This window comes from Globicephala melas, chromosome Y, assembly GCF_963455315.2.
Source record: "Globicephala melas chromosome Y, mGloMel1.2, whole genome shotgun sequence".
In the NCBI taxonomy this organism is placed as follows: domain Eukaryota; kingdom Metazoa; phylum Chordata; class Mammalia; order Artiodactyla; family Delphinidae; genus Globicephala; species Globicephala melas.
The window spans coordinates 5,914,721-5,933,799 of NC_083336.1; the positions used below are offsets into that span (position 1 = coordinate 5,914,721).

Consider the following 19,079-nt stretch of genomic DNA (forward strand, 5'->3'; position numbering starts at 1 on the left):
AACATGGTGTTAACTTCCACTCCACCACTTCACCCCAAGTATTCAATAAAATAATTTTTAAAGATTTGAACTTACATCAATATTCTCCTGAGTGTTGTAGAGAAAAATACTTTCAAATTACTAAAATCAGAGAATATTAGGGTTGAAAGGAGCTAATTTAATGTTGTTGTTTAAAGAAACTGAAAAATCATCTAATAAATAGAGGATAAGAACCCTCATTTGTAATCCCAAAAGTTGTAGTCTTGTCATTAAGTTGCTATTTCCTATGGAATTTACAGTCAACTTAAGCATCACTTAACACTACTTGTTAAGTGATAGCTTCCCAAGATGTTCCTTTTCTCACTAAATTTAACTGTAAGTAATTTGGGGGGAGGAGTGTTTGTTTTCTTGTTCTAGCAGCTGTTTACAGAACACTCAGAGTGGAAAACTAAAAAGTGTGGGAGGACTTTGCAGGCATAAATTCAAATTCTGTCTCAGCCTGGATCATCAACATTATTTAACTCTGAATTATCCTGACCTTTGGATATGTATAATTAGGCTGTCTTCTGGGAACATTGGTGTCTCATATTTCTGGCGACAGGTGTCTCCACCACCTTTTATCATTAATAAAATTTAATGATAAATACCTATATTTATAGGAATTTAGAAGCAGTCCTTGAATTTGGGTAATATAAAGCATCCCCCTCTTTCTCAGCCATTAATTGGCTGAATAAGTCAATATTCCTGTATTATCTTCTCCCTACAGCAGGAATATGTCTGGTTTACCCATTGCTATATCTGTTACTGAGCCAAATTTGGGTTTGTTCACCCATATGCCCTACTGACACCAGGTTGTACTGAAGGAAAGTGCAGCATTTATTGCAAGTGCCAAGCAAGAAGTATGGACACCTGATACTCAAAAGACCCAAACTGCCCATTGGGTTTCAGGAAAGCATTTTTAAAGGACAGGTAAGGGAGGGGTGTCCCAGGGTATTTGATCAGCTTGTGCACAATTCTCTGGCTGATGGTGAGGTAACAGGATGGTGTCACAGGGGTTAACATTGTCAATCCCCAGGCTCCAGGAGAGCTGGCTTATGGCATGTTAGGAATCCTGGTGGGTATGAAAATTTGTGATGAAGCAGGACTCTTATGGTGCCTTCCTGGGACAAATCCCACCCATGTCCTGCATGGGGTCAATAATCTCACCATGCAAGCCTGTTTATTCCCTGAAGTAGGCAGACTGTCAGACCTCCAGAGGGTGGCTGGATCCCTGCAGAAGTGGCTTTAAGGATAGTTATTCTTCCGGAAAGTACACCACGTCTGTGTCTAGTTTGGCTTTTCAGTTTCCTGGACTCATTTTTTTGAATAGAGGGAGCAAAGCCTAGCTAAATACTACAGCTCAATCAAACCTCACTGCTGAATCGCCATTTCAAATGGTTTATATCATTGAACTCCCCCAACTCTCAGGAATTTTCCTTGGTTCACTGTAGAGGGTAGCTCTTTGAGCCCAGGAGAATTCTCACATTTTGCTGTTAAACAGCTGTTTCCAGAGGTCTATTATCCTCACACCCACACAAGACTAGAAATAGCAGAGTGTGATTCCCCTTACAGTCTGTGCTTTCAAAGGCACAGTTTGCTCAGTCCTTTCTTTCCATCTTTTTCATTTTCCTTTTTGGTAAACAAGGGAGTAGGCTATTCTGCTTAGTTAGTTACAAGTTATTTTCAAAATGCTTAATTTTTATAGAGTACCTTTTATTAAACAGCTAGCTCTCTGGCAAAAACAAGATTGTATTATGAATTTAGAATCATATTAGAGACACCCAGGGCTTATTCATGAAGATTTGTGGTATACTAGGACCTAGTTACCACAGTTTCTGCTTCTTTTGAAAGCTTTTTCTTTCAATCCTTACCCTTCCCTCCTCTTTCCCTCCTTCCCTTCCCTCCTCTTTCCTCTTTTTTTCTTTACTTCTTTTTTTTGCAAAGCAATTTTTTTATTATGGAGAGACACACATATATTTATAAAAGTTTTCCATTTTAACTATTTTTAAGTGTGAAATTTAGTGCTCTAACTACGTTCACAGTTAGCCAGCTAGTACCAGTATCTCCTTTCATAGCATTTTCAATCAACCAAACAGAAACTCTGCAATCGTTAAGAAATAATATTCCATTTTCCCCTCTTCCAGCCTCTGGTAATATGGAATCAACCTTCTTTCTCTATAAATTTCCCTATACACTTAAGTCTTGAACAAAACAGGGGTTAGGGGTGCAGACGCTCCATGCACTTGAAAATCTGCCTATAACTTTAATGTCTGCTTTGCATACTAGGTTGTGAAGTACTGTAGTATGTACTTACTGAAAAAAAAATCTGAGTATAAATGCACCCTCACAGTTCAAACCAGTGTTGCTCAAGTGTCAACTATATAGCTATTTTATATCAGTGGACTCACACAGTATTTGTTCTATGTCTATCCTATTTTTCTTAGCATAACATTTTCAAGGTTCATCCATATTGAAGCATGTATAAGAACTATACTACCTTTTATAACAGAATAATATTCCATGGTATAGATACAGCACATTTTTTTAATACATCTGCCAATGGACAGTTGGGTTGTTCCTACTTTTTGGCTATTGTGAATAGTGCTGCAGTGACATCAGCAAACAAGTATCTGTTTGAATCCTTGTTTCCAAATCTTTCAGGTCTATTGTTAGGGCTGGAATTGTTGGGTAACGTGTTAATTCTATGTTTAGAGGAACTGCCAAACTGCTTTCCTGTGGTGCACTGGGGCTGCAACATTTTACCTTCCCAATAGTGCTATATGAAGTTTCCAGTTAACTACTTTCTTGTCAACACTAATTATTTTATTTTATTATAGCCTTTTAGGTGACTGTGAAGTGTTATCTCATTATGGTTTTGATTTATATTTTCTAAATGACTAATGATTTTAATATGCTCTTAGCCTTTTTACATCTTCTCTGGAGATATGATTATTCAAAATAATCATTTTAAAATCAGTTTGTCCTTTTGTTGTTGAAGTTTAAGAGTTTTAATGTATTCTGGACATTTATCTTTTATCAGATTTGCAAGTATTTTCTGCCATCCGGTAGGCTGTCTTTTTATTTTTTTGAAAGTATCCTTTAATGCAGAAAAGTTTTATATTCTCATGAAGTCCAATTTGTCATTTTTTTCTTTTATTATTTCACCTTTGGTATCATATGTAAGAATCCATTGCAGAAACCAAGGTCATGAAGATTTATCCCTATATTTTCTTCTGATAATTTTATAAATTTAGCTCTTCTATTTAGATTATCCAATTTGAATTGATTTTTATATATGGTGTGATATAGGTGTTCAACATCATTCTTTTGTATAAGGAAATCTGATTGTCCCAGCACCATTTGTTGAAGACATTATTCTTTCCACATTGAATTGATTAGGTAACTTTGTTAAAAACTAATTGGACATTGGACATATCAGTTTATTTCTGGGTGTTCAATTCTATTACATTTTTGTATAATTTTATTTGTATACCTATAACACTCTGCTTTATCAAATTTTTATAGTAAGTTTTGAAATCATGAAGTGTACATCTTCCAAAGTTTTCTTTTTCAAGTTGTTTTGGTTGTTCAGGACCCCTGGCAATTCCATATCCATTTGTGAAATGTGTTTTATGTTTTTCCAAAAATAGTGGTAAATTTTCCATCTAATCTATAGATCATCTTGGGCACTATTGATATCTGAATAGTATTCTCTTCCTATGAATGAACATATGAGATGTCTTTCCATTTATTTAGATCTTTAATTTCTTTTAGCTGTATTTTGTAGTTGTTAGAGTACAAGACTTTCGCCTTCTTCATTACATTTATTTGTGTGTATTTTATTCTTTTAGATTCAATTGTAAATGAAATTGCCCTCTTAATATCTTCTGATTTTTCACTGGTGGTGTATGTAAACACTGCTGATATTTGTGTATTATGTACCACACACTTTGCTGAATTTATTAGCTCTAGCAACTTTCTGTGGATTTGTTTGCATATGCTGCATATAGGATTATGCCACCTGTGAACACAGTTTTACTTCTTCCTTTCAAATTAGGATGACTTTTATTTTTCTCACATCTAATTTTTCTAGCTATAAATTCAAGTACAAAGTTATGTACTTGTAATAAAAGCAGACATTCCTGTCTTGTTTCTGACCTTGGGAAAATCTTTCTGTACTTTAGTGTCACTATGACACTAGCTAGTAGTTTTTGATAAATGCCCTGTATTATGTTGAGGAAGTCCCTTTCATTCAGAGTTTCCTGAACATCATTATCATGAACTAGTATTGGACTTGGAAAAAAAGGGTTTATTACATCAATTGAAATGATCATGATTTTTTCTTTAATTCTATTAATGTTTTTCTTGAGTATTTTCCAACAACAACCACCACCACCTATTCTTTGATTTACTGGACACTAACTGGGTGTCCTATAATTCAGTTCAATTCTGATACTCACTACCTGGAGTTAGCATCAGACTCTACAGTTTAAGGGCTCACTTCAAAATTCTCACTTCAGATGCCAGTCACAAATACTGGGTCCCCAGGTCACCCACACTTTTTTCCTATGTGTCTATATAGTTGGAGGATTTTCACAACCTCCTCAGATTTAATAACTTGCTAAATTGTCTCACAGAACTCAAGGAAACACTTACGTTTTACAATTTATTATAAAGGATATAACTTGGAACAGCCAGATGGAAGAGATGCATAGTGTAAATAATAGGTACGTGTGTATGGAGCTTCCATTCCCTCTCCAGGTGTACTGACCCCTCAGCACCTCAGTGGTGCTTGTTAGAATTGAAGAACCTCAGTTCAAATCCCAGAACTGCAGAGTCAGAATCTGCTTTATAACTCAATTTCCAGGTAATCTGAGTGTACACTACAGATTAAGAATTCTGAATACAACCTCAAGTATGCTGGTGAGGAAAAGATCTCTATAAAGAGATATTTCAGCTGAGACCTGAGGGATGAGAAGTCCCCAGGCATGTAAAGATCACTGCAAATAGTAGTCCAAGCAATGAGAACAGCAAAGAAAAATGTATTGAGATAGACAAAGGGACGTTTCTAATACAATTCCAGGGACAGCTTGATATAGCACACTGTCTGCCAGGATTCACTGCCTTGGTCCTTAGAGGGACGATGTCTATATCAAAGGCCAGGGCTGCCCCTTACCCTTGGAAATAAATGCCATTTTTCTTCAACAGGATTTGGTGCCAATAAATTTACAGATTTCTATGCATTCCCATTCTTTTTAACATTTTCAGTATTATTATATCTTAACACAATGAAGCAGATGCAATCTCAGAAGGTATATTATTATTGATTAGTTAACTCCAAATCTTTTTTAATTTTCAAAAATAGTCCAGGGTTTATCATAAACTTAAAAAATTTACCACTCACATAATATTATTTGATTGTAGATAAATATCTTTTATTGTGAATCAGTCCCAAGTTCTTATGAGTCCTACTAGTTTCATGTGTCCAGATATACACAGCATTGCATTTTGAAATTGTTTCTCTAATTTATAGCTATACATATATAAGACTGGACTCTTTATTTTTCCAAAAAGGTGATTTTTTTTTTCTGTTTTCTATAACTGGAGACTTCCCGATGAAAATCTTAGAATCATCTTTGACTTTTGCTTCTGTGTATTCATTCTGTTACCAAATCTTACCTTTTCTCCTTTCACGTTTTCCCTCCAATTCCTACTGCCAAAACCCTAATGCCCAATTTTTACAGCAAAATCCTAGACTCCTAGCACCTATGGATTACAGCTAAGACTTCAATTCTATGAATATATAGTATAGCTTCATAGTTTTCCCAGAAATTTTTTTGCCTCTTGAACTTCCGAATGAAATGATCCCTACATTTATTTGCCAGAATAAATAAAATGCTGAAAAAATTCCTCAGCTGTATACGTCTAAACTCCAAACAGCATTTTTTACAACATGTAACATATGGGCTGATGTCAAATGTCATACTTTGAATATAATAGTCCTGTCTCAGTCAATTCCAAATTTTGTAAATAATATTTAAACTTACTAAAATCTGGAAATACAGCCTTGCCCTTATCTTTCTCTCTAAATACCTGCTCTTTCTGGCAATTTAAAACCTGATGGCTCCTATGAGCTGCTCACAACTCTTTGATTTCTAATGTAAACATTTACAATACTCAGCGGTTAATGTTTACTAAACTGGTAACTCTGATGTTAAGTCCCATACAATTCATTGTAGCATTTAAGAGTTACTTTAAATATCAGTTTCCTTTTTTATATGTATTAAAGACAGACTGTTTACAAAAATGACACTTCTGTGGATGTTCGGTGGGAAAGGAAATTTAAAGGATTTAAAACATTGCCCATGATCTTTGACAAAGTCCTGACACAGAAAATGTTAAACACTCAGTCAAATGTTTGAAACTTTCACTGTGGAATGACTTCAATTTTCTGTCATTGTGGACTTTCCACAGTTATACTTAACAGTTTTTGTGTTTCTTGTATCTTCTTCTTTCTCCAAAAGCTCAAACTAAATGAAATTTATATAAGTTGTTTCATTTTCCAGATATTTTTGCGTGTGATCTTGTTCAAGTTGGGTAAAATGTGTACATTTACAGCAGTTTCATTAAAATTTTTGAAATATCTTCTTTTGGTTTGAAATTCAACTTTAAATTTAACCAAATAGTGGTCAGTTGGTTTCATGATTTAAGAACCAGGGAGAAATGAAGTCTCTCCCAACTATTTCTTCAAGAAGGAGAAACTCTACATGGTTGAAATAAAATGGAGTTTTCAGATCTCAAATCAAGGCTGACCTGGTAAGATATGATATTTGCAATGGGGGAAATAAAGAGTTTATAAATACAAGTGGATGGGGGTAACTGCTTTTATCTCTATAACAGGTCTCAGCAAACTAAGGCCAAAATTGGCATATGGTGTATTTTTGTTCAGCCTGAGAACTAGGGAAGATTTCACAATTTTTAATCTTTGAAAAATAATCAAATGAAAAGTATTTTATGACACTAGACTGTTACATAAAATTCTAATTTTAGGACCCATATTTAAAGTTTTATAAACACATGCCCAAGCCTATTCATGGTTACAACAGAGAACATATGCTTTTGCAGAACCTGAAATATTTACTATGTGGTACTTTACAGAATCCCTACTCCACAGGCTCTTTTCTGTCACTCTTTTTGTTTTTTTAACCCTGGTGGTCAGAGTCATGAGGTATCTCCCTCTCAGAAGATTTAAAATATGGTTTATTTGAATGTTAATTTGTGTAGATTTGTAACAGTCTAGGTACTGAGCAGGAGCTAGACACAGCCAGTGGTGAAGAGATACAAAGCATGGGTATTTGCCTCAGATGCTTTGAGAGAATTGCCAGGGAGAAGATACAGTTTTCAACATTTGTGATCCTGTTTTATTTTATTTATTTATTTGGCACAACAAGCAGATTACCTGAGCCCAGAATGATAAACAGAACTTCACTAGAATAAATCACTGGAAAATGGGTGCTGACCACCCACAAGCATAGAAAGCAGACAACTATAAAGAAGATCCCTCTTGCACTGTGATGTTGGATAATATGTAATATGGGACAGGTATGGTGAAACTTCTCTAAGCAGAAAACACAGAGAACAAAAAGTCCTACAAAAACAAACCCAAAACAATTAAGAAAATGGGAATAGGAACATACACATTGATAATTACCTTAAATGTGAATGGATTAAATGCTCAAACCAAAAGACTGGCTGAATGGATGCAAAAACAAGACCCATATATATGCTGTCTACAAGAGACCCACTTCAGACCTAGGGACACATTCAGACTGAAAGTGAGGGGATGGAAAAAGATATTCCATGCAACCAGAAATGAAAAGAAAGGTGGAGTAGTAATATTCATATCAGACAAAAAATACTTTAAAATAAAAGAGTTTTACAAGAGAGAAGGAAGGATCATTATGTCTACATAATGATCAAGACATCAATATGAGAAGAAGATATAATTATTGTAAATAAATATGCACTCAATATATAAGGCAAATGCTAATAGCCATAAAAGGGGAAATCGACAGGAACACAGTATTAGTGGGGGACTTTAATACCTCACTTACACCAGTGGACAGATCATCCAGACAGCAAATTAATAAGGAAATACAAGCTTTAAATGACACAATAGGCAAGATACATTTAATTGATAATTATAGGACATTCCATCCAAAAACAGCAGAATACATTATCTTCTCAAGCGCACCCAGCAACCAGAAATTTATTATGACTCAGACCAGTTCAGTTTAAGGAGAATACAGTCAATATCGGAGGAAACAAATTAAACTTACAGTAAAAATATATTTATGAAGCAGTTTCAAGGCAACAGATTTAGCTAGATTAGCATTACTAATAAATTCCTTGTTTAATGTGCAAAATAGGGTCAAAGAGAGTAAACCCAAGGAGGAAAAGTTGAGAAAGCTAGAATCGGTAAGCAAACCAACACTGGAAAACTCTGTGTGAATTCACTGTAAATGGTGGAAAATACATAACTACTTAGCAGATATGCTTAACCATTTCATTAAACTCATATCTCCACCAACACACACATTATCCTCTCCGATCATCTCAGGAGTTCTGTACCAGGGTTACTTGGCCCCACAGGGGACACTTAGGGATGCCATGCAGCATCTGCAGTGCACAGTCCACCCCAACAGCACAGGACGACCCACGCCCATGGCAGTAGCACCATGGTGTCAGGGAGGACCATCTGCTGCCTCACTTGATCTGCTGGGTTCACAGCGGAGCACACACTGGCAAGCTGGTCAGCTAGAAGCACCTCTTCTGCAATTTGTAACGAGGGATGGAATATTCCAGAGTATGAAGCTACTGAACTGCTTGCAGACATGAATATGAAAATTCCAGAATGTTCAGACTCACAGAAATAATTCGCAGTCCGTGGATCAATTTTAGTAAAAAGACAGTTGCTGACAAAAAACAATAAAGAACAGGTTCAAAGTATTTGAAACTTGGGAGTTCTTTGACCTATTTCTGCATGACATCATTTTAACAAGTCAAAATCGATGAAGAAAACACCTTTCCACACAGTACTGTGGTAATCATTTCACAGTATGTACGTGTATCAAATCATCATCATGTACACCTTAGACTTGGGTCAGTTATATCTCAATAAATCTAGGGGAGAAAAAGGCTTTCCATATTTGAACAAACAAAAATAATGGGTTATGCTCTCAGTTCTCAAGGCATCTAATCCCAGTCTGGAATGCCACTGACATCAGAGCTGCAGACACATGTGACTGTTAGGAAACAACCAGGCTTCTGTTCTCTCCAGGCAGCCATGTACTCACAGGCTCGGTTCCAGGTTCTGTAAGTGCAGGTGTAGAGGCTGAAGGGCCTTGCTAGCATGGACCTCGGAATCTGGAACCTTCTCCACTGTGCCTTGCATGGAGAGGCTTGAAGAATGACCCTCAGGCGACTCATCATCACCATCTTTAGCTTGAAGTCTTGATCAGCTCCCAAGTAACTTGCAGGAACCTAATAATCCAGAGGCAAAATGAGGACAGAGGAGGAAAAACCTTAAACAACAGAGGTGCCCGATCACGTGGAAAACATCATTCAGATTATTAGTATGAGGGAGGGGGAGGTAAATACAGCAGGAGTGGAGTGAACCAGGCAGAGGGTGGTAGGAGGTGAGGTCCAGAGGTGGTGGATGCCATATCAGGGAGACATGTAGGCCATTGTAAAGGCTCTTTCTCTAACTCAGGGTTTCTCAGCTTCGGCATTGTTGACATTTTGACCAGATAACTCTGTTGTAAAGGACTAGTCTTTGCACTGTAGCATGTTTAGCGGCACACTTGGTCTCTACCCACTAGATACCAGTGGTACCTTCCTTCCATTTGTGACAACCAAAAATGTCTCCAGGCATTGCAGATGTCCCTTGGAGAAGGGGAATCACCTCTGATTGGGAATCACTGTTCTAAGAGAAATGGGAACACAATGGAGTTTTCGGAGTAAAGGAGGGACATACTCTGATTTACATTTTTTTTTTTAACATCTTTATTGGAGTATAATTGCTTTACAATGGTGTGTTAGTTTCTGCTTTATAACAAAGTGAATCAGCTATACATATACATATGTTCCCATATCTCTTCCCTCTTGCGTCTCCCTCCCTCCCACCCTCCCTATCCCACCCCTCCAGGCGGTCACAGAGCACCGAGCTGATCTCCCTGTGCTATGCGGCTGCTTCCCACTAGCTATCTACCTTACGTTTGGTAGTGTATATATGTCCATGCCTCTCTCTCGCTTTGTCACAGCTTACCCTTCCCCCTCTCCATATCCTCAAGTCCATTCTCTAGTAGGTCTGTGTCTTTATTCCTGTCTTAGCCCTAGGTTCTTCATGACATTATTTTTCCTCTTAAATTCCATATATATATATATTAGCATACAGTATTTGTTTTTCTCTGACTTACTTCACTCTGTATGACAGACTCTAGGTCTATCCACCTCATTACAAATAGCTCAATTTCGTTACTTTTTATGGCTGAGTAATATTCCATTGTATATATGTGCCACATCTTTATCCATTCATCCGATGATGGACACTTAGGTTGTTTCCATCTCCTGGCTATTGTAAATAGAGCTGCAATGAACATTTTGGTACACAACTCTTTTTGAATTATGGTTTTCTCAGGTATATGCCCAGTAGTGGGATTGCTGGGTCATATGGTAGTTCTATTTGCAGTTTTTTAAGGAACCTGTTCTCCATAGTGGCTGTATCATCAAAAAATCTAGAAGCAATAGATGCTGGAGAAGGTGTGGAGAAAAGGCAACACTCTTGCACTGCTGGTGGGAATTTGAATTGATTTACATTTTTAAAAGCTCATTCACAGTGCCCTACTGGAAACTTACCAGGATGGAAGAAAGAAGCAGGGAGCCCATTCAGGATAATCCAGGGGCTGGAACTAAGGATGTCACAATGGACGTGGTGAGAAGTGGCTGGGTACTGGATGTATCTTGGGGATACAGACCGTAAGATGTGAAGGAAAGCAGTCAGAGATGACTGGCAGATGCTTGGCCTAAACAACTGCAAGGATGGTATTGCCACAAACTGAGATGGGAAGACTGTGTACGGAAAAGGTTTTGGGTTGGGAAATCAGCAGCTCAGATTTGGGCATGTGGAGTTTGAAATGAAATTCCAATAATTCAAGTGAGGAAATATGGTAGAATATTCTACCTCATGGTAGAACGAGGATGAACCCCTGAACAAAGAAACAGAACCCGGCACAGGAGCTGGCAGCGAGGGAAAGATGGCACTCTTACTACTAATTCTATTGGGTTTGAGGTGGCAAGGGGTCAGGCGAGAGGAAAGGTCTAGGGAGAGTTGGCAGTGCAGCTCTGGTGCTCGAGAGGTTGTGAGGCTAGAGAGAGAAGGAAATCCCCTCCCCCCAGGGTTAACAGGTATATAGAGACCAACAAAATGGAGTTATTAAGGAGGCCAAGAGATGCAGAAGGAATGGTCAAAAGCAACCAAGGAAGGAATGGAGCATGGAAGGTCAGGGGCAAGGAGGGTTCCAGGGAAATCCTAATAGAAAGAAACTTAATTTAGCTAATGCTAGGCTACAATACGTGTAACAATACGTGAGATTATTAATGTTCAGGTATGTGCTTCGGAAAAAAAGATGCTTATCAGAAAAATGTTTATGAATTTGCACATAGACTATAAACTGCAAAATTTAGCATTACAAATAAACTAATACTCATTATTAATAGGCCCCAGGTGAACCCTGGAACGTATAAATGTAGAATACATTTTCTCAATAAGTTATATTTTGTTGTACAGGCACAGGAAAGGTGTGACCATGAGCTGGATGGGCCCTAGGGAAGGCAAGCTTTCTATGCTACATGCCCTTTGTTATCACTGATTATATATGCTCTTGGGTTTTACCTACACCGTCCTTATCTGCTGTTTTGCAGACAGAAATGTGTGAATGAACAGATTCTAACAGCCTTTTAGAATCACTTGTAGATTGTGTATTTATTAAATGCCTTGGCTCTTCAACTCTGCCTGGTTAAGCCATTTGTACTTATGCAAAACACCAAAAAAAAACCCCCAAAACAAAGCACAGAAACCTACTAAAGGTTACAATTGCATTGAAAAAAAATTCCTTGATTCTTATCAGATGGACCCTTCACTTTCTTGCCTTCTGATTTAGAAAGGAAGACAGCGTTTTTGCAATTCTCTGAAATTTAAATTAGAAGTTATGTTTCCTTATCTGACTGAGAAAGTTCAGCTTGCTCCTCTCACCCACTTCTTCTCTATGATCCCAATATAGGGTTGCCAAAGGTTACATTTCTATAATTGCTTAGTGTGCTGCAATTGCTCCAGCACACTAATTGCTCCAGTGTAATGATATTAAATGCATTTCCCTCTTTCCATCAGATTTCCTCAATATTCATATTCAGTCAAAAGGAACTCAACTCATTGTATTCCAACTACGAGTGGTGGCAGCCTTTTGCCTGGCTCCAGGGACAACGGGGCAGGCGTGCACAGGCACAGAAATGGTGCCCTTGCTGCTTTCGGCCTTTAGGTGCATTTTAGACCTGGTACTGAGTTTACAATTTCTGAGTGAAGTAGGAAAGCCCTAGAAAGTTGAAAGGTTTTCATTTCCAAAATACTCAAGAACAGTGTAGCTCTTGATCAGGACCAGAAGGGAGAGTGGGGGCATGGGGCTGGGGAACATTGGTTCACTGTGGACTTCAGTGCAGGCTGAGAACAGAGCCCCTTCTGAGGGATGTGCAGGGGCAGCTTATGGGTAGCGTGTGGACAAGCTTCCTTCACCAGAGACTTCCAACTTCTCTCCATACCCCAGCAAGACTTTTAAGCAGCAGAGTGGAGATGACCACTGTCAGCAAAGGAAAAAGGAGAAGCAGAAAGCAATGTGGTTTTCAGTGGTTGACAGAGAATGAACTCTACTCGACATAAGGTGTACACACCTTCATTATCTCCCCATATTTCTCAACCTTTCTCAGCAAAAATAAACAAGAGAGAATTACACTAATAATGACTTTCCAGCATCCTCTGAGCAGTAGCTTTCAACTCACGCCACAAAGAATTACAGCCACCAACAGCGTCCGTATTTGGTAGGTTCCTCCCCTCTAGCTCCAGGACGGGGCACAAAAGAAAAAAGAAGAAAGAATTGAGGAGTAGAGAAGACTCAAACTTGTCCACATGATATAGCTGCTGATCCCCTGCCCCGGGGGTGATTGTGAATCCGTCCGTAGCCCTTGGTATAGTCAGGAAGAAAATCAACAACGCAGATATGAGTGAATCCAGTCTGCTAGGCCTCGGTTTCTGAAACTGCAACCCCCTTACTTCCCAGACTCTCTGGGACAGCTGTTCTACCTTTAAATGCACAAAACCGTAAGGGGGTGTAGTTTTCTGGTGACCCTCAGAACGGAGGAACAGGATTAGAGTAGAGGTGGAGCGACTCCCTGCCTCCCATACCACCATCGTACAGAGAAGCCCGGCCGGGACTGCGGCCATCCGAGCGAGGCCAACAGTTGTCCCGGCTCCGGGGCCCACTGCAGCGCGTGATCGTGTCTATGAAAGGATCCCTGTTTTCTCTGCAGGCCTACGCTCCCCTGCTGCCCACGCTCCACATCGCCGCCGGACTTTACCCGAACGTTCCCCAGAGTGGGAACCACTCTGTTCGCTACCTGGGTGAGAGGCTCATGCGCGCGGCCATCTTGGTCACGCCCCCTTGTGCCTAGCCGCGCCCCACACGCCGGGACACGTCATTTCGCTTATTCACGTCACGTCTCCGCGCGACCGGCCCACGTACCGACGAAGCTTAAAGTCCCGCCCTGGCCACGCTCCCCGTGTCGGAGCCCGAACCTGTTTTCCACCCAGCTCTGCACCTGCTCTCTGTCCTGACTACACCCCTGCTGCTATCGTTCCTGGCCTCCGGCCGCGGTCACGCGCCGGCGCGCTAACTTGACCGCACCCCTGGCCTCGCCGTGGGCCCACCCCTCCTTGGAGCCGGACCATCTTTGTTGTACACCTTAGAACTGTAAGGCACTCCCCCACGGACATGCCGCGCCCACGTTCACGGTAAGTCCTTACACTGCACCTACACCAGGGACCTCCTTTCTCTTACGTCACTTGCATCCCATACGCTACTCTGTGGCCCCGCTTCTTCATCGGCGTCCACGCCCCTGATCCGAGTCCTTTCACATTCCTTTTATCCTCTGGGCCACGCTCGTTTCTGTCCACCTCTCCCGCAGTCTCGACCAAGCCTGTCTTGCCTTTACGAGCGGCTACGCACCGATTGAGTCCCACATTTTCACGTCAAGCCTCTGTGTTCCGCCTAGGCCACGCTCTTCCCGAAGTGGCCGTCGATGACGCTCCTTCCCACGGTGTGCAGACCCCGCCCCTCAAGCCCGGGTTACGTTCCATCCCCTCTATAGTCCACTCCCCTCTGTCCTGGCCAATCCCGGCGCTCCGCCCACGCCGCACTGTACGACCCTGAGGTCCCCATTGATCGCGCTAACTCCGCGCATGCGCATTTCCCTGCATTCCGCATTCAGTCATGGCCACTCCTTGGGTTCCCAGGCCATCCCCTTCTGGTTGGACTCTGGCCTGGTCCACGCCTCCTGCTCTCCCTCTGCTGGCCGAGCCTGGTCCTGGGAAGCCGCAGAGAAGCGGGCGGGCCTCACGAATTTCAGGAGAAAGTCGCCCGGGTCTCGGAGCTAGATGTTAGTGGCGTGTATAGGGTGAGACGAGCCTGCAGATCTCTGCTCCTCGCCTAAAAATGGATTTTCTTCATATTTCTCCCAGTTCCAAACACCAGAAGTCCAACAGCAGAAACCGGATAGGAAACGTAACTGAGGACCAACTGGAACTGTGTTCCTACCAGCTTCCCAGGCGACTTTAAATGCTAGCGGGCTGCATGGAATAAGCACACTCCTCTACTTCCTGATGGATGTCTCCATCAGACGACTTTTCTAGGTACCTCGTGCCCTCCTGCTGTCTAGGACCTGTGGAGACAACACCACACTTAGATTTCTGCTTCTGGCCCCCTACTTTGAGATTAATTTTCTTTACTTTCTCCATTTACAATTCTGGGTCCACAGGAGAAAAGTGAAGAGGTTATTACCAGCTTTATTTATTTATTTTTTTCCTGTCCAGAAACCTCTGAGTGGGCGCTCCTAGGGGAAGGGCACTTTCCATTAGCCATTCAGTTATTCATTCATTGAAGTCATATTTATGGAGTACTGTGTTCCAGTGAGAAGACAAACTTCAAGGAGCTTATAGCCTGAAGTTCCCCAGCTTGGGTTTGGATGGGACAAGAATTGATGAGAAAGTTAGGGAAGATGTGGTAAGGGGGTCGGTTATAGGTGGAAAAGGACTTGGTAAGTGCTGGTCTCTTTCTTTTAAATTGAGGGATAATTGACATGTTACATTTTATTGGTTTCAGGGGTACACATGATTCAATATTTATATAATTGTGAAATGATCACCACAATAAGTCTAGTTAACATCCACACATAGCTACAAATTTTTTTTCTTGTGATGAGACCTTTTAAGGTTTACTCTCTTTGCAACTTTCAAATATGCAACACAGTATTATTAACTGTAGTCACCTTTCTGTACATTGCATCCCCATGGCTTATTTATTGTATCAATATGACTGGAAGTTTGTAGCTTTTCGCCACTTTCACCCATTTTACCCACCCCCACACCCTGCGTCTGGCAACCAGCAGTCTGTTCTCTGTATCTGTGAGTTCGGTGTTTTGTTTTTTGTTTGTATGTGTGTTTTTTAGATTCCACATACAAGTGAGATCATATGGTATTTGTTTTCTCTGTCTGGCTTATTTCACTTAGCATAATGCCTTGCATGTTCATTTGTTTGTTTTCGAGAAGCACAGTTTTTCTTGATTTTTAGTCCCAACGGAAATCCTGATTCCTAATCATAATGATGCTATGAACTAAGTAGGAAACAAGTGTCATGAAGTGTGTCATAAAGAGTTTCATACAGATCCCCTCAATGTAAACTGTTGCCACAGTCACAAAGCACAACTAAATCAATTTTGTGAACCACCCAGACTTTCCTGTTTATTTGAGATCACAGGCCCTTGGTGGTATGGCTTAGCCAGGGCAGCATTTAGATCATAATTCCCCACGATGGCAAGTAAGTTTTAGCTCACATGTCGACTGACTGAATAACTGCATTGGGAAGTTTTGTGGCTGAGTCCAGGGTCTGAAGGAAAGTGTTCTGTAATAGATTAACAATGTCTGTTGTGGGTCCAGGATGGATGAGTGGTTGCAACAACCTATCTGGCATCTGATTTGTAGTAATAGAGGTCTTGCATGCACGTCTTTTAGGCGGTCTTCAAAAACAACATTTCGTACTGTAAGTTTTTGATGTTTTCAGACAGTAGAAAGATCAAGGTCACTGTCACTGGCCAAAACTTAAGGGCAGAAACTTTGATGTGTTGATTACTTCATATGCTTTGTATATCAAGCAGAATGCGGGTAGCTTAAAATTCTGTTATGAAAATGAGAGCATCTAACCTGAAAGATACATGGTCCCTCTACCTCTTCGTAGAGGTTGGTAAAGGCGGTACCTATTGGCAGGGCTAAATGTGACTGGGTGACACTAACTGGCAGCCAGATATAAGATTAAGAATGGAAAATACTACTCTATAGAGCATGGTTGCAATAATCTTTAGCCTAGAAAGAATATCATGACTTGTCAAAACCGTGAGAAAACTTTTTTTTTTTTAAATTTATTTATTTTGGCTGCATTGGGTTCCCATTGCTGGGCACGGGCTTTCTCTGGTTGCGGTGAGCTGGCGCTACTCTTTGTTGTGGTGTGCCGGCTTCTTATTGTGGTGGCTTCTCTTGTTGTGGAGCACGGGCTCTGGGCACATGGGCTTCAGTAGTTGTGGCACACAGGCTCAATAGTTGTGGCTCGCATGCTCTGGAGCGCAGGCTCAGTAGTTGTGGCGCACGGGCTTAGTTGCTCCACTGCATGTGGGATCTTCCTGGAATAGGGCTCAAACCTGTGTCTCCTACATTGGCAGGCGGATTCTTAACCACTGCGCCACCAGGAAAGTCCCGAGAAAACTCTTAATACAACACCCAAGCAAAGTTGGAAAGAAACATTCAGGAAGAAATGTCAGTAAAGTCCTGTTTTTACTACATGGGAATTATTTTTTTTCATTTTTATTTTTAAAATTTTTATTTATTTTCATTGAAGCATAGTTGGTTTACAGTGTGTTAGTTTCAGGTGTACAGCAAAGTGATTCAGTTATATATATTTTTTCAGAGTATTTTCCATTATAGTTTATTATAAAATATTGGATATAGTTCCCTGTGGTATACAGTAAATCCTTGTTGCTTATCCATTTTATGTATAGTGGTGTGTATCTGTTAATCACATACTCCTGATTTATCCCCCACCTTTCCCCTTTGGTAACCATAAGTTTCTTTTCTATGTCTGTGAGTCTCTGTTTTGTATAAAGATTCATTTGTATTATTTTTTTGATTTCACGTATAAGTGATATCATATAACATTTGCTTTCCTCTGTCTGCCTTGCTTCACTTCATATGATATTTTCTAGGTCCGTCCACATTGCTGCAAATGACAATATTTCATTCTTTTTTATTGCTGAGTAATATTCCATTGTGTATCTATACCACATCTTCTTAAGCCTATCGTCTGTTGATGGGCACTTGGGTTGCTTCTTGGCTATTGTAAATAGTGCTGCTGTGAACATTGGGGTGCATTATCTTTTCAAGTTACAGTTTTCATCTTTTTCAGATATATGCCCAGGAGAAGGATTGCTGGATCCTATGGTAGCTCTATTTTTAGTTTTTTAAGGAACCTGCGTACTGTTTTCCATAGTAGCTGCAGCAATTTACATTCTACATAGGACTTATTTTAATGTATTGGTCTTCATGCAGATGAGACACTCAGACAGGTGCATATGCATCCTGTTTATGAAATTGTCCTTTAAATTGCTACCTTAGGAATATAAAGTTGGCAGAATTACACTCACTTAGTTTGTCTGAATTAATCTTTATTTCCAAACATTAGTGATTAACTTTCTCTGAACTAGAAAATTGTTACCCTGTGTGAAAAAAAGTCAAGGTTCATAATGGTTACAGTTGTTGATTAACCTACAAAATTTGATGAGCCTTCTAATATAGCTTCAGATTTTTTTTCTCATCTTGAAAAGGGCATAAGATACAGGAGTGGAGACAAAAATTTTCCAAAGCCCAGGGTTCTTTGTTTATCAAAGATACTGGGAGTTGTTTTTCTCTGGCTGGGAATGTCAAAAAAATTGCACTATACCTCGTGATACTTCATTTCCACAGTCTTGAGCTCCTTAAACTGCCCATTTATGATTCAAATAAGTCAATTCAGTGTAATTAAGTTACCAAATATTCATGGGGCGTGAGAAATGCAAATGGAACCAAATATAGTCCCTGCCCTCCAGGAGCTTAAACTTTGTAGGACCCAAAAGCAAATCATGTTGGCAATAGACCCATGTACAAATGTGAACAAAATGCTATGGGAACACAGGACAAAGAGAGAATAAAAAGTTAGTAGATTAGACAAGTCCGCAACAAATAGTAACAGCTAAAAATCTGTAACAAAAACAAAAGAAAAGAAAGATTTCTAGAAGGAGCTGATCGTTGAGATAGACCTGTAATAGAGGTTAAGATGTTTAAAGATAAAAAAATGAAAGCTCACAGTGTTCGAGGTTGTATAGGTTTACAAAATACCTGTTTGTGACAGTGAAGCAGAACAATCAGCTTCAAAATTTAAAAGCTACATTGGTTCTCCCTGCTACATCTTGTTTTATTGCAGGTAAATGGAGCATACATAACCCCCCACATGTGTTTACAACTCTGATGTACTTTAAAAGGCATCTTGTGTGAATCAAAAGAACAATTCACGTGTTTTCTTTTCGTGTGGTCTCATATTTAATTCACCCTCCAGAGCAGTAGATCAATAGTTATGTGCCAAGAAACTGCTTTCCAG

At 39.9% G+C, this 19,079-nt stretch overlaps 2 protein-coding genes across 2 annotated transcripts in view; one reads left to right on the top strand and one right to left on the bottom strand.

Annotated features, from left to right (window-relative positions):
* Positions 1–13,657, bottom strand: part of LOC115849619 (carbonic anhydrase 5B, mitochondrial-like) — a 206,851-nt gene extending 193,194 nt beyond the window's left edge. The window contains exons 1-2 of the mRNA XM_070044766.1: positions 10,936–13,657; positions 9,375–9,561 (exon numbers count right to left, since the gene is read on the bottom strand). Of these exons, the coding sequence (XP_069900867.1) occupies positions 9,375–9,561; positions 10,936–10,965 (217 nt within the window). The 5' untranslated portion in view covers positions 10,966–13,657. The remainder of the gene's footprint in view (positions 1–9,374; positions 9,562–10,935) is intronic.
* A 443-nt stretch (positions 13,658–14,100) lies between these two features.
* Positions 14,101–19,079, top strand: part of LOC115849737 (ubiquitin-like modifier-activating enzyme 1) — a 120,431-nt gene continuing 115,452 nt past the window's right edge. Inside the window, exon 1 of the mRNA XM_060293115.1 lies at positions 14,101–14,137. The gene's annotated coding sequence lies outside the window, so the exon portion shown is untranslated. The remainder of the gene's footprint in view (positions 14,138–19,079) is intronic.